The following is a 14956-nucleotide window of genomic DNA, read 5'->3' as shown; positions in this document are numbered from 1 at the left end:
AATAAGCTTTTTATTGTAGGCTAACTATGGTTCCCTGTAATGTCCAAACTCAGGAACTATAGTTACACTATGGTTAATAAGAACAAACAAGGATCTATAATGCAGCTTGATTTTGGCTTTTTCACACTAACTATAGTATAAACAAAAGACAGTTCCCTGAGTTGTAGTGTCAGGAGGGAGTATGGTTAGTTTAAAAGTGGAAGCACTTGATCCCCTCTCCATAGGTGCCAAAGAGGAAGGGAATGCAAAAGTCTGAATGAAACAATCAGCCATGCAACTTTTGGGTTGCAGTGTTTAGATTTCTCCTTCAGAGTATGCTCTGCCCTGGTTGCAGTCTGGGTTTAAAAAATACATTCATTGTATTCTCAGCCCTGATTCTTTCCTATCAGCTGCCTGTTTACTGTAGTATCTGGACAAGGATTTTAAAACTAAAATAATGGTCCCCTTGCAGGAGGGCTCCCAAACGGAAGTGGCCGTTACATCTCTGCTGCCCCTGGAGCTGAAGCCAAGTATCGCAGTGCAAGCAGTGCCTCCAGCCTATTCAGCCCCAGCAGCACACTCTTCCCTTCACGTGTGCGTTATGGGATGTCGGATGTCATGCCCTCTGGTCGCAGCAGGCTGCTTGAGGACTTCCGTAATAACCGGTACCCGAACCTACAGCTGAGGGAGATTGCCGGGCACATCATGGAGTTCTCCCAGGATCAGCATGGATCCAGGTGAGATGGGGAAGCTAATTGAAAACAAATCACAGGGTCGCCCTTTTGCACAAATGCTCACAGGTATGTAGGGAGAATGGGCATATGAACACCAACCTTACCAGTAGTATCCTCTGGCATGCTCCCTCCACTTCAGCCTTCCCATGTTGAAGGAGAAGGTCTGAAGGGGGCTTCCTAGCATGTTCAACTGAAGGTGCTTAGAAACCTCCTTGCAGCCAAGACCCTTCATCCGCAGGGAATCTAGGGCTGTCTCTTAATGCCTCTTGTGGAAGGCACCAGGATGTGTTGGGCTTGTTTTCTTCAGCTCTGCTAGTGGCATACTCTAATTTAACTCATTTGAGTTAAAATAGGCCTGGAGTTTTTATATAGAGGGCAGGGGGTTAGACCAGAATATCTCTGGTGGTTCTCCAGTTTACAGCTGATCCTCAATTAAGCATGTGAGGCAGCTGAATGACTTTCGTCAAAAATTCAGCTCAGATAAAACCATAAACCCATTCTTTTTAATTGCAACCTCTACAGATTTATCCAGCTTAAACTGGAACGTGCCACCCCAGCGGAACGGCAGCTTGTATTTAATGAAATCCTACAGGCAGCTTATCAGCTGATGGTTGATGTATTTGGAAACTATGTGATCCAAAAGTTCTTTGAGGTGAGTCATATCCACAATGCTAACTATTTCTAGTAGATGAACTGCTTCCATCCTAAAATAAGAGGACAATCTTATTTTGATTCTAATCTGTATGCTATCATTGCCTCTAGTTTGGCAGCCTGGAACAAAAACTTGCCTTGGCAGAACGTATCCGTGGCCATGTCCTCTCCCTGGCTTTGCAAATGTACGGCTGCAGAGTTATCCAGAAGGCTCTTGAGTTTATCCCTCCAGACCAGCAGGTAATTGTAAGTTTCCATTTTAACTTTACTACTTGATGTTGAATGTTGTTGTTCAACTGAGTTATCTTGTTGTCCGTGTGTGTGTGTGTGTGTGTGTGTGTGTGTGTGTTGTTTTTTCTTTTAGTTTTTATGGTGCATCTGTTCTGTGACCTGTTTTCAGTGTGCAAATAGTAATACACCTGCAGAGATCAGGGCTAGGGTTCCAGGGCCGAGAGGAATACAGTGAGTGAGTTTACAGATCAGTTCTGCCAGAAACTTCCTGAAGAAAGCATTTCTTAAGGAACTTTTAAAAGTATGTTCTCCTTCTGGTTTTCTTGGATCAGAGAAGTGCTGATCAGTGGCTAGGTCTGAGTCTGGAGGAACAGCAGCTGAAGAGACCCAACTTGTTCTCTGCCCCACAGATTAACAGGATGCTACAGAAATCTTCTCCTTGCTAACTGCAAGAATAGATGGAAATATTCCTTCCTTTGGATGGAGCCATAGCTGAGTGGTAGAGCACATTCACTGCTTGCAGAAGGCCCCAGGTTGAATAAAAGGATCAATTTGCAGGTGTTAAAAAAGGCCTCTTTTCCCCTAACACCCTAGAGAACTGCTGCCAGTGGATGATACTGGTTTAGATGGAGAACCAATTTGAGCCTGTTCAAGGCAGCTTCTTACTGCCCCTGTGTTCTTCCGATGCTTGCCAGTTGCGATTCTGGTGGTGCTTTCTCTCTCTCTCTCTCTCTCTCTTTGCCCCATCTTCCATAGAACGAGATGGTCCGGGAACTGGATGGACACGTGTTGAAGTGTGTGAAAGACCAGAATGGTAACCACGTTGTGCAGAAGTGCATTGAATGTGTGCAGCCCCAGTCCCTGCAGTTTATCATTGATGCGTTTAAGGGGCAGGTAAGTGTGTTGAGGGTCTGTGTATGGGGGGGGGGGCGATTTCTGTAAGATGCTGTATGGGTTTGGCATTTGCAACTCGGGCTCAGCTCAGATAAGCAGATCAATTATCTAATTTTGTGATGGGAGCATTTTTATTTCCCGTGAAAAGTAAGGAGTGTCTACACCCCACCCTTTGCCTGAAATTGTATAGTAAGCTATTTTGTAGAGAAACGACTGGAAAATGTGATGATAGTGGTGAGATTCTATGTTGTTATTACACCATCAGTGTGCTCCTTGTTTGACAGAGCAATGTGAGCCAAAAAGATAGGCCCCTGACCTGAGAACACTACACCCCAAAACCCCACTTTGAATTTTGCCCGGGGAACTGGCGTTTGAGATTATTCCACTTTAATGTTACGGTATTAAGCTTGCTCCTAATTCCCTGCTGAAATTGAAGGTCTGAAGCCTAAGTTATATAGGAGAGGTAGATTTTGATCAGCGTTTAGAAGAAAGAAGGAAAAAAGGTAGTGATGGGTATATTGTAAGGGAGTTCCAGCAATGAAGAGCTCCTTTCAGGAAAGTTGGTGGAGAAAAGCTGTAGCAGGTGTATAGCAGCATTATCTTTTTCTCATGAACACATTTGTGACCCAGGAGACCCTTGGCTTCTATCTAAGAGCTACTTCTCTTTTCCAAAATTGGACTCAGCATGAACTTTTAAATGGTGATACATATACATCAGGGCAATGAAAAGGTTTTTGAAAGCTGGGATGACAATCTTAAAACTCTCAGCTACACCTGTCTGTTTATAATAAAGGTTCTGAAGTGGAGCAGGCTTTTTTTCCACAGCTTTCAGAGCCTCACTGTAGCCAAATCATCACATATTAATACCTTTTACAGTTACAGGTAGGTAGGAAAAACAGGCCAAACCCTACGCCAAAGGATAAATGGACATAAATCTGATATCAGGAATCACAAGACAGAGAAACCAGTAGGAGAACACTTCAGTCTCCCGGGACATTTTATACAAGATCTCAAAGTAGCTGTCTTACTACAAAGGAATTTCAGAAATAGACTGGAAAGAGAAGTTGCTGAATTGCAACTAATTACCAAACTTAAAACCTGGAGAGACCTGGTCTGAACAAAGACATTGGATTCTTATCTCATTATACATGACAAAGCTATTTTTAGCCATCTCACCCCTTGCTTTTTCCTGTAAGACCAATTGCAGTCATTAACAGTCGTCAACAGGTTTTCCACACCTATCAGCCAATCACCCATTCCCACCACCCTTCTGAGTAATACCCCTCCCCACTCTCTCACTATATATAAGGGTCTGGTGACTTCTGTTTCAATGTATCTGAAGAAGTGTGCATGCACACGAAAGCTCATACCACGAACAAACTTAGTTGGTCTCTTAAGGTGCTACTAGAAGGAATTTTTTATTTTGTTTTACACCTGCAGAATATTTCAGTTTTTTTTTAACTTTAGGCTGTTCCGAGTATAAGGAATTTCCCCCTGTCCTCACTCGTGTCTGTTGAACGCAGGTATTCGCCTTGTCTACCCATCCATACGGCTGCCGTGTCATTCAGAGGATCCTTGAGCACTGTCTACCTGAGCAGACTCTCCCCATCCTGGAAGAGCTTCACCAACACACAGAGCAGCTTGTGCAGGTAGTGCTTGGGGGTAAAAGAAGGTTGCTTGTAAACTATAGGGGCTCTTGTGCCTTTGAAGGCTTCAATAGACTCTAGAGATTTCCAGGGCCTGATTTATCCCACCACAGTGCTGGGATTGTGGTGGAATCTTCCATTCTGTAAATATCCTTAAAGCTAGACAAGCCCTCTTGAGAGTGTTTGGGGCTGGCAGCTCTATTACCAAAGTTATTTTAAAACACTCCCAGAGTTACTTGCATATGGTCTTACTTGGCCACCTCGGTCAGCTTCTTTCTTTTATCTGAAAATTTATAACCCACTATTTCATAAAATATAAAAATGCAGCTTACAACATACAGAATCCAGCGTACATTGCTCACTTGCTTCACAAGCATATCTTCACAGCTCCTAAGGACTAGAAACTCAAAAGCTTTGAATTCAGAAAGCCAAGTGCTGTGCTGTACCCTATACCACTTTTTTATACCACTTTTTTCAGTCCTGTCATTTATGTGCTACAGAATGGTAGCAATCAACAGCCTTGAATATAATACGACCTGGACTTGGGGTGGAGGGGTGGAGTGTTCATAATTAAACTACGATTGGGCTTACAATCACATGTGAACAAGGCCACTAGCAGTCTCTTGCCATGATGCAAAATGTTTGTACATTGTGTGGTTTAGGGCCAGATTGCCAAAAGTTATGCTTAGGGTAAAATATAAGGTAATGTTTATATTTAATTTGTAATTGTATGAAATATCAACTTGGGGACCTTAATGTATGCCACCATGAGGTCTGAGGAGGAGAGGCTGAAAGTAATTAAGTTCCCATATACATCAGCAGTTTCATTTTCATTGTGGGTTATTAATACTGGATTTGGCTATGTACTTAGGTGCTTTTGAAGAGCATTAAGAACTTTTGTTGTTCCAGAATGCAGCACCAGTTTGTTAACTGTGTTCCACTGTATTCATACCATCTTACCAGTGTTTAAAGGTCTTCACTGGCTCCCAGTCTGATCCCAGTTTCAATTCAGATTACTGGTTTTAAGCTCTAAAAACAGGCTGGGACAAGCTTATCCATTGAACCGTTCTTGCATGTAAACCTTTCTGTTCCTGAAGCTCATCTTCTGAAAGAGGCTGTACTCCATTTGCCTCTGCCTAGGGGGGTTAGGCAGAGGGAGGTGGCATGGGACAGAGCCTGTTAAATGATGGTGCCCCATTTGTAGGCTGCCCTCTGCAGAAACATTTGTGGCACCTCCTCTTCTATCTTTTAGGCACCAAATTAAGACGGTATTATTTACCTGGGCCTTTGGTGAGTTTTACAGAGCACTCTGTTATTCCTGATTCTTTCTTGTGTGTTGAAGTTTTATTTTATTTTATTTTTTAAAAAAGTTTTATGAGGTTTTATTGTCATTTGCTGTGTTTGTAAGCCACCTTGAAGGTGGCTCCTTATGGTGGGAAGGCAGAGTGCAAATGTCATGGAGAAAGAAAGGAAAAAACCCCCAATGTGATTTCTAAGGATTTCTGATACATGAGGTTCTATTAGAGCTGATGTGCTCCTGCTTGTTTGCCCAACAGGATCAGTATGGGAACTATGTCATCCAACATGTACTTGAACATGGGCGACCTGAAGATAAAAGCAAGATCGTGGCTGAAATTAGAGGCAATGTGCTGGTCCTGAGTCAGCATAAGTTCGCCAGGTAATGTGTGTTCCTTCTTGTGTGTTTTTCTAAACACACACACACACACACGCACACACACATGCACACACAACTCTAGATTACACCAGAGGGTGTGGGGAGAATCCAGCTTAGTGTACCATTACAAAAACAAGAATTACGACAGAAACTGGAACAGGATTTCTTAGTGCAATGTGAGCAGAATAGGAGGAGACTTAATTTCCAGTTGTTTACCATAGCTGCTAAATAGTGGCCATTATTAGCCATGGTGCAAGCTTTCATTGGTGTGAGTGTGTGAAAAGAACCTCTTGAATATAAAGGTTATGTGTGATCTTGGTTGAAGTTCTTACTGGCTTAGCTCAGGTGGTATCACCAAAATGGCTTGGAGCTATGAGAACAGATTTGTGCCTAGTGACTCCTTCCCTGCTTTCCTGGTTGAAGGTGCCAGGTGTGCACATGTGCTGTGGCATAAAGCAGTTGCTCTAGGATGTATATATACCACTTGTTTCCAGCCCTTTTGTGGATGCATCAAGTCTTTGCTACCCCCTGTCACTAATGTCAGTGAGCCAACATTAGCAAATGCTACCGGTAGATGCATTTTGATGAGAGGTAGAGAGAAAGAAACGATGTCTGCATCCAGCTTCAGGCATCCTAAAGTCAACCCTGGTCATTTCTGTTAATTACCCATTCTGCACTCCACAGCAGTGGAGATGCGAGTGTCACCATTCAAATGTTAAAATATATACCGTTGATCCAGTATAAAACTCCTCTCTGTTTTGGGAAGCACGTGGTTGTTCTTTGGGGTGCTGTGCTTGGGTATTGTGGATAACCTGTGGCCCTTTTGCCTTGCTGCAGCAACGTTGTGGAGAAGTGTGTTACGCACGCCTCCCGCACTGAGCGTGCCATGCTGATCGACGAGGTGTGTAGTATGAATGATGGCCCTCACAGTGCCTTATACACCATGATGAAAGATCAGTACGCCAACTATGTGGTACAGAAAATGATTGATGTGGCGGAGCCGGCCCAGAGGAAGATTGTCATGCACAAGGTAAGCGCCTGGCCTGGCCAGTTGTAGTGAACTGAGCAAAGCCGGGAGAGAGCAGGGGAGGTGAAGAAAGAGTCCTAGAGAGACCAGCCTGGAGGACTCCACTCCCTTGTCCCAGGGAAATAAAAGTTGCCACTGCTCTCTCTACTGCTAGCATTTGTCTTCTTGCATACACCTTTAACAAGGTGACGTGAGTCCTGAACTCCACATAAATTAATACAAGGCAAACAAATTTCCACACATTTGCTTATTTTGCATCATTCTGCTTGTGCATTGTCATAAGGAGGGTGGGAGAAAAGCTATTTAATTCAAAAGCACTGCAACTCTCAAGGGGTCAGGTGTTGCTTGTGTGTTAATGCAAATAATACATTGTTGGGAAGAGCCACAAAGGCAAAGTCTCTCCAGGTACTTAGAACAACACGGGGCAGCTCTGGAGGAGACAGCTCATACAGGTGCATGGAAAGATGGTCTTATTCTGAGTGATGAACATTGGCAAGCTAGTTTTTCCTCAGTTATTCCCCCCCCCTAAATCACACTTAGTAGGTTGTCAGTAGCAGTAACTAGTGGGAAAATTAGCAATAAATAACTACAGTAGTACAAGTGTGCTTTTTTATTACACTTGCATCTGATGAAATGGACTCTAGCCCATAATACATTTGCTGCTGTCTAACATGTCACAAGATTTGTTGTTGTTGTTTTTAATTCCAGTGGGATAGTCTTTTACAGTGAGCACACACAGAAATCACCTTGCAGCACTGGTTTATTGCAGCAGAAGCCTTTTGTGGATCTGATGAAGTGGGTTCTAGACCCTGAAAGCTTATGCGGCAATAAATCAGTTGGTCTTTAAAGTGTCACAAGTGTGTTTATGCAACCCCAGGCATATTAATGACTTTAATGAGCACTTGAAACATTTACATAGCTCTTGAGAATGAACTAGGTTCAGGAAACGTCGTAGCCGTAATACACATTTGGTGCAGAAGAAAACAAGGGTTTTCTTGCAGATTTCTTTAAAACGCACAATAGAAACAAAGGTTCCCCAGCAAATTACCTCTTGTTTTTCTTCAGAGGTGTTGCACCCCAATTCAGTCTACAATCCACCCTATAGGAATTCAGTTTGCAAACATTTCTCCGTTTCAGAATAACGTGTAGGGGTCATCATGACCTATAGCTTTGGTTACAGGAGTGGTCCTCTGTATATTATTCAGGATTCATGAGCATCATTTGCAGGGGTTGTTCCTAAACTCCTGTAACCCTCTTGTCTTCTAGATCCGGCCCCACATTGCCACTCTCCGCAAATACACCTACGGAAAACACATCTTGGCCAAGCTGGAGAAGTACTACATGAAAAACGGGGTTGACCTCGGGCCCATTTGTGGACCACCAAATGGTATCATCTGAAACAATGAGCTACAGAAGAGAGCCAGTGACCACCTGGAATTTACAGCCAGCAACCGCTCATATTCCAATATATGCTTTGAAAATATTCATGGTTGCTCAACGTAGACGTGAGAACTACAAGAGAAAGAAAAGAAAAGAAAGGCAAAAAAACCCTTTGTAAATTTCTTTAATTTTATTCTGCATAACATGTACTAATTATTTTTTTAAATACTTAATTGCCCTGCTGTTTCAGTGGTGTATAGAATTCTTGTACATAGGCAACAGATGTACATGGAAAGCCACATTTTTTTTGTTCACTGATGTAACTATTTCAAATATGGAAACTTTCAGGGTGGCTAATCTGAATTTAAAGGAAATGCCCATTTTTAACTCCTCTACCTTAAAGACAGAGCCTTTTTTGGGGAAATGCCTGTTCTGTTCTCTTTTAGTCAAAACTCAAAAGAGAAGTTTAAAGTTTTAGTTAAATTGCACAAATCTGCATTTAACAGTTTATAAATTTAAAAAATCAATTTGCTAAAGCTTCGATTAAGATAAGTTTTTAAGTTTCAGAGACTTTTAAAATTCCTTTTTCTTAGTATTAACGTGCTAAAGAATTGAGCTTAGCAGTAAATATCAGGAGAGAACACACACCAAGGAAGTTTTTAAACGTAGACAATGGGTGTGTAGTTACTGCCTACTCCAGTTTCTTCTGTTAACATGGAGGCAATTTTTTTATTATTATTTAGCATGTAGAGAAAAAAAATCCAACTCAACTTTGGTCTTGCTTCTATAAATATATAGTGTATACTTGGTGTAGACTTTGCATATATAAAAATTTGTAGTATTTTCTTGTTTTGATGTCTAATCTGTATCTATAATGTACCCTAGTAGTGGAACATACTTTTGATTGTACAATTGTACATTTGTAAACCTCTGTAATGTAAATGTGGAGAAGTTTGAATCAACATAAACCCATTTTTGGTAAGAAAATAAATTAGCAAACCCTGTGCATTTCAGTGTATATTCACCCCTTTTATGGTCGTAGCATATAGTGTTGTATATTGTAAATTGTAATTTCAACCAGAAGTAATTTTTTTTTCTTTTGAAGGAAATGTTCTCTTTATACAGCCTGGTTAATGTTTAAAAGAAATGCTTGGTTTTTTATTTGTCACCTAGTCAAGAGAGTAGCAATCCTTTCTAAATGTTCTACACAAATGATTCAGTTCAAAAATAGTGTTTATTTGACTCTTTAAAAAGAAAAAGTAATGTTTTACTTATTTTGTGGCAGTAAAAAAGTGCAGAAAAGTACAACCCCCCCCCCTAGTATTCCTTTACAATCAGAGTCCCCCTTTCACCTTGTAAAGTGTGAATCACTTTGCCTTTTTGTACAGAAGATAAACTGTATTTTGCATTTTGTCTACTTGTAAGTGAATGTAACATACTGTCAATTTTCCTTGTTTGAATATAGAATTGTAACACTACACGGTGTACATTTACAGAGCCTTGTGTATATTTCCAATGAACCTTTTTGCAAGCACACTTGTAACCATATGTGTATAATTAACAAACCTGTGTATGCTTATGCCTGGGCAACTATTTTTTGTAACTCTTGTGTAGATTGTCTCTAAACAATGTGTGATCTTTATTTTGAAAAATACAGAACTTTGGAATCTGGGTTTGTGTTTCATTTGAATATTTTCAATATAGTGCACCAGGTCAAAAATATTCTTACTGTTTGTCTTTCTTTCTGACTTGAAAAGTGTTGTTTGAAGGAACTGTTAAGATCTGTGTAGTTTCTGTGGTGAAATATTTATTAATTGCGGTTACATACTGTCTTGTCAAAATACTCAAGGGCTTATAGCAGAGCTTTCCAAACTTTTCATGTTGGTGACACACTTTTTAGACATGCATCATTTTGTGACACAGTAATTCAGTTTTACTCGCAAACCAGAGGTTAAACTAACCCCTTTCCAGCGCCGGGAGGAGTGTTCACATGACACAACACTCAGTTTGGAAAGCTCTGGCTTATAGCATAGAGTCAGAGAGATGATACAAGACGAATGGAGAGAGAAAAATACATGCCAATAGCATTCCTTACATGATGAAGTCACATTACGACCAGGCACAGTTGTGGTTTTTCGGTCAGGGGGGTAGTGGAGCAGAAGGCAAAGGGTTAACTGCTCTTCAGGAAGAAGGCAGTTAACTATTTTTAAGCCCTTCGAGAAGGGGAGAAATACTGTACTTTTTTGGCTGTGCCTTCTGGAGAAGAGCAAGGTAGCTTGCTGTTCCTGAGCTCTCTTGCTTCTGTGTAGCTTGCAGGCCCTAAGCCTAGAGCAAAAAAGGAAAAGAAAGAAATGTGAGGTTGTCTTGGTCTTGCAATGGTACCGGATGTTCTCCATTCTGCACAGCCTATTAGTTTGCAGTGAGGTCTACTACTCTGAGAAGGAACCAGCTCTCACTTGGAGTTTGGTTTCCACACAAGTGGGTACAATCTTATCTTCACGGGCAAGAAGCATCCTCCCAACATGAGATAATTCAATCTTGCTACCAAGAGAAGCATAGCTCCTGACTAGGTTCTTTAAAGCGGGCAATATTAAGATTCCTGCTTCATGGCTCATCAGCATTTTTTTAAGTAGCTTTGCAAAATGTGAAGAGCCCAGAGCAGCAATTTGGGCACAGTACTAATTCAGTCTAAAGTCCTTGGGTGGGATACCACAAGTAAAAATGTTGGAAATGGGTTAAAGCAATTTGCAATCACAGAAATAAGGTCTCAGGTTTGGACCCTGAAATCTCAGGGGCTGAGATGCTTCTAATCTGGCAAGCCTCCTGGACCACCCCATCCCTGAGCAGCTGAGAAGGGGGGGGGGAAGCAGAGGGAGGCTTAATACCTGAGGGTGTCTCGGGAAGGAGCCTGAATTTGGGACCTGGGTAATTCTGGGCTTTCAACTAATATGATCACCTTTAATTGGATCCCAAAATAAATTGACAACCAATTAAAAAAATTCCTTCCAGTAGCACCTTAGAGACCAACCAAGTTAGTTATTGGTGTGAGCTTTCGTGTGCATGCACACTTCTTCAGACCAATTTGTTTACCACAGTACTATTGAATGAATGGCTCACTTAATTTTTCATCAAATCTGGAAAGTTTTCCTCTTGCTGCAACTTGCCAAAGCCAACAAGGACTTGAAAACAAATTCAACAACACCTTTCATTATTGTGAAAAAGCTTGGCAAGTGCCTGGCATGCTCTGGTCCATGGGGTCACGAAGAGTCGGAAACGACTAAACAACAACAACGTATATTCAGCAGAACCTGATCTGCTTTCTGGAGTAGTACTAGGTGATAATACATCCTGCAAGCCTGAAGTATAAAATAATTTTTTTATCCACACATTTCATTAAAAAGTGCATCTCTTCCTCTGTGGGTTTGTGTGTGTGTGTGTGTGTGTGTGTGTGTGTGTGTGTGTGTACACACACACACACACACACACACACACACAGAGAGAGAGAGAGAGATTTCTGAATGACACGAGTGGGTGAAGTCTTCCAGAGGCCAGCTGGCACTGAGATCCAGAGTGGTCAGACCACCAATAACAAATTCCTTTAAAAAAAGAAAAGAAAGCATCACTAAGATCAGTCTTAAACCAATGAAAGAATTTCATTCATTCATGGACCTGGAGTACTTTTGCCTTCTTCAACACAGCTACTTCCTCATATTATCAGTAATAATTTTGAACCATAGACTTAATGGTCTTTATAGCCAGTTTATTTATATATTGCATTGCCCCCAGATGTAGCCGTCCGTGCTCAAAGCAGCCCTCAAAAAACCCAGTCTAAGTACAGAAGTACAATAAGAATACATTAAGAAGCATAATAACACTGAAAAAAATAAGCAATTAACCATTTAACAGGCATCAGAATACCAATAGCTAAGTTAAGCTAAAAACAGAACATCCAATAGCTTCACACCCAAAAGAAGTCCCCAAGCTGCTGGTGGGGGAGCTTTAGGTTGTGATGTTTGTTACTTCATTTGTGAAACCCTATAAACATTTCACTTTTCTCTCTGCCCCCCAATTTCATGCTTTAAAACTGCTTCATTCCCAGTACGCCAGAACAAAAGACAAAGTTTGCTAATGAAGGAATTTTTAAAATTTTGCTAATCCTGAAAGACCCTAAGCATATGCACTGTAATGCACACAAAACATCAAGACCTCAGGAGTAAAAACAGTTTGCTTCTGCTGTCCTGATGCTAAACTTCTCTTGAGAATAATCACCATTTTTATTTTGGAAAAGATAACACCATTTTTTAAAAAAAGTAAAATTGATAAAAAATTAGTTTTGAGTATATCCTTACATTATCATAGTCTTAAATTATCAGCTACCGTATATTCTCATATTATCCCACTCCGTATCAGGATATGGCTTAGACCACATGGGGGTGCTGTGTTACCTAGCTCATGCTTCTAACTGCTGCAAAGGCAAGAAAGAATTGAAAAGGAACACGGTCGCTTGAGCCGCTGAATTGGAGCAAATGTCAACCAGGTTCTCTGCTGACTGATATTTTCTCTGATTCGGCAGTAAGATGTGGGTTTTCCGAGGAAAGCGCTGGGGCGAAAAAAGAAATGCTCGGGCACAGAACTTTAAAGCATGGACCTTCCCTGGAAAGCGTGGTGCAAAAGGAAGTCTGGATGAGCCCTAAGTGGCTTTCCTTTGGTTTGGGGAAAGGATACCTCCCAACCTGACATGGAGATGCCAGGAACTGAGCCTGGGAGCTTGTGCATTCAAAGCAGATGCTCTATAACCCTTCAATACGTGTACTGTGGAATGAGCTTGCAAAGACCAGAGCCCAATTTGTCAGCAGCAGGAAATGGCAATCTGTTCTAGGGGCTATGCTGTGATGAAAAGATAAGGCGGTCCTTTGACTGCAGGCTCACCATCTAACAGACACAAAGCAGAAGGTGGGAGGGAAGAGACAAGCGAGGAAATGCAGGTATCAGATGCTGAAGTGACACACGCCCAGGTGAAGTGTTACGCCTGCGATTGCAATAGTAGTGCAAAGGAGGAGTGCCAGGTTGCCCTTGAAGGCTCTTCTCCAACCAGCAGTGGTGGCAGGCAGAGCAACTAATTCAAGTTGTGCAAGGGAAACGGAGGAGGAGGAGGAGGAGGAGGAGGAGGAGGAAACTGACAATCAGCTCCATGTCCCAAACTGGTTGTAAGTAAAAAGGCAGGCAGGCAGGTTGGGGGCTGCCTGAGGTTGATGCACTTTGGGCCCCAATGGACCGCCCTCCCCCGCCACACACGGCGGGGGCAAGATCTGAAGAGGGGAGCCTGCTTTGCAATCATAGGTAAAGGTAAAGGGACCCCTGACCATTAGGTCCAGTCTTGTCTGACTCTGGAGTTGCGGTGCTCATCTTGCTTTATTGGCTGAGGGAGCTGGCGTACAGCTTCTGGGTCATGTGGCCAGCATGACAAAGCTGCTTCTGGCAAACCAGAGCAGCGCACGGAAACGCCGTTTACCTTCCCACCGGAGTGGTACCTATTTATCTACTGACATGCTTTCGAACACGTGCTTTCGAACTGCTAGGTGGGCAGGAGCTGGGACCGAGCAACAGGAGCTCACCCCGTTGCGGGGATTTGAACAGCCAACCTTGTGATCAGCAAGCCCTAGGCTCTGTGGTTTAACCCACAGCGCCACCCGCGTCCCTGCAGGGTGCTAAATGGCACAAGGAACTTGCATGAGTACAGCAGGCTCCTAAGTATGGATATTCACCCTCTTACCCAAAAAGAATGGCAGACTGGGCACAGGGGTGCAAGGAAGAGGCTAGCAAGTGTGTCTAACTCGGAGCAGGGCATTTAGTGAGGCATCCACCACCTGCACTTTCTGGAAACCGCAGCTATGGTGGGGGGGGGGAGGCTAGCTGGGTTTTCTCCCCCAGGTGAAGCTTTCAAAGTGGCACCATTGAGGCTTCCAGCCTGGGTGCACGCATGTGTGTATGCAAATGCATGTGTGTGTGGGGGGGTGCCAAACTGTGTCTTTGACCGGGTTAAATAAAGCCCAGTTTCACCCCTGCTGGAAACACCTGAAGACATTTTTGTTCCGACAGATTTTCCCAGCTGGATAAATGGGCCTTTGCCACAAGTGACCACTTTTGTTGGCCTTTGGTCTTGTTTTAAATGTATTTCTGTTATTAGGTAAATTGCCTGGAGATAGCTTGGAAGGGGATTAATAAAATCACCGTCATCTTTGCTCTCCTTCACACAATCCTAATTGTGGGGGTGAAACTGAGCATCCAAATGAGGCTTAAGATGGCTGGGTACCGGAAGGGAAAGCAGCAGTATTCTCTTCCAGTTCTTGCTGATGCGTTGCAGACTGGCCCAATACGTCTCAAGGAATGGTGTGCCAGTTGCTATCTATCTATTTAATTCTAATTTCAGTGCACCACTCTTTGCCATACATACTTGCAAAGTGGTTTGCATGACAATCCATATTGTTATCCATCAAAATAAGGTGGGGTTTAGAATCCAACTAGCACAGGTAACAACAACAACAACAACAACAATCCAGACTGTGATGAAGCTGGTGGAGATATTGAAAGAGTTTCACTCCTCCCCCCTCCAACAACTGTTTGGACTTTATCCCAGGTGTTGGAAAGTGGCCTTAACTAGGAAGAGGGAAGCTCAGGCCTTTCTATCTAGCCCCCCCAAACTCTCCACAGGCCACACCCCACAACAGTCCTGCTTTGC

The 14956-nt window shown here is 42.6% G+C and overlaps 1 protein-coding gene across 12 annotated transcripts in view; it reads left to right on the top strand.

Annotated features, from left to right (window-relative positions):
• Positions 1-9889, top strand: part of PUM1 (pumilio RNA binding family member 1) — a 48812-nt gene extending 38923 nt beyond the window's left edge. For 7 of the 12 annotated variants that reach the window (XM_033158000.1, XM_033158004.1, XM_033158002.1 and 4 more), the window contains 8 exons: positions 452-716; positions 1236-1365; positions 1476-1610; positions 2352-2489; positions 4013-4138; positions 5692-5813; positions 6648-6840; positions 8104-8235. In XM_033158000.1, the coding sequence (XP_033013891.1) occupies positions 452-716; positions 1236-1365; positions 1476-1610; positions 2352-2489; positions 4013-4138; positions 5692-5813; positions 6648-6840; positions 8104-8235 (1241 nt within the window). Of the gene's footprint in view, positions 1-451; positions 717-1235; positions 1366-1475; positions 1611-2351; positions 2490-4012; positions 4139-5691; positions 5814-6647; positions 6841-8103 lie in introns of all 12 variants that reach the window. The other 5 variants (XM_033158005.1, XM_033158001.1, XM_033158006.1 and 2 more) reach the window with 3 other exon arrangements.
• Positions 9890-14956: the final 5067 nt, after the last annotated feature.

Source organism: Lacerta agilis, chromosome 8 (assembly GCF_009819535.1).
Source record: "Lacerta agilis isolate rLacAgi1 chromosome 8, rLacAgi1.pri, whole genome shotgun sequence".
Classification (NCBI taxonomy): Eukaryota; Metazoa; Chordata; class Lepidosauria; order Squamata; family Lacertidae; genus Lacerta; species Lacerta agilis.
The sequence above is the reverse complement of the archived record's forward strand: the minus strand, read 5'-3'. Positions and strand labels throughout refer to the sequence as shown.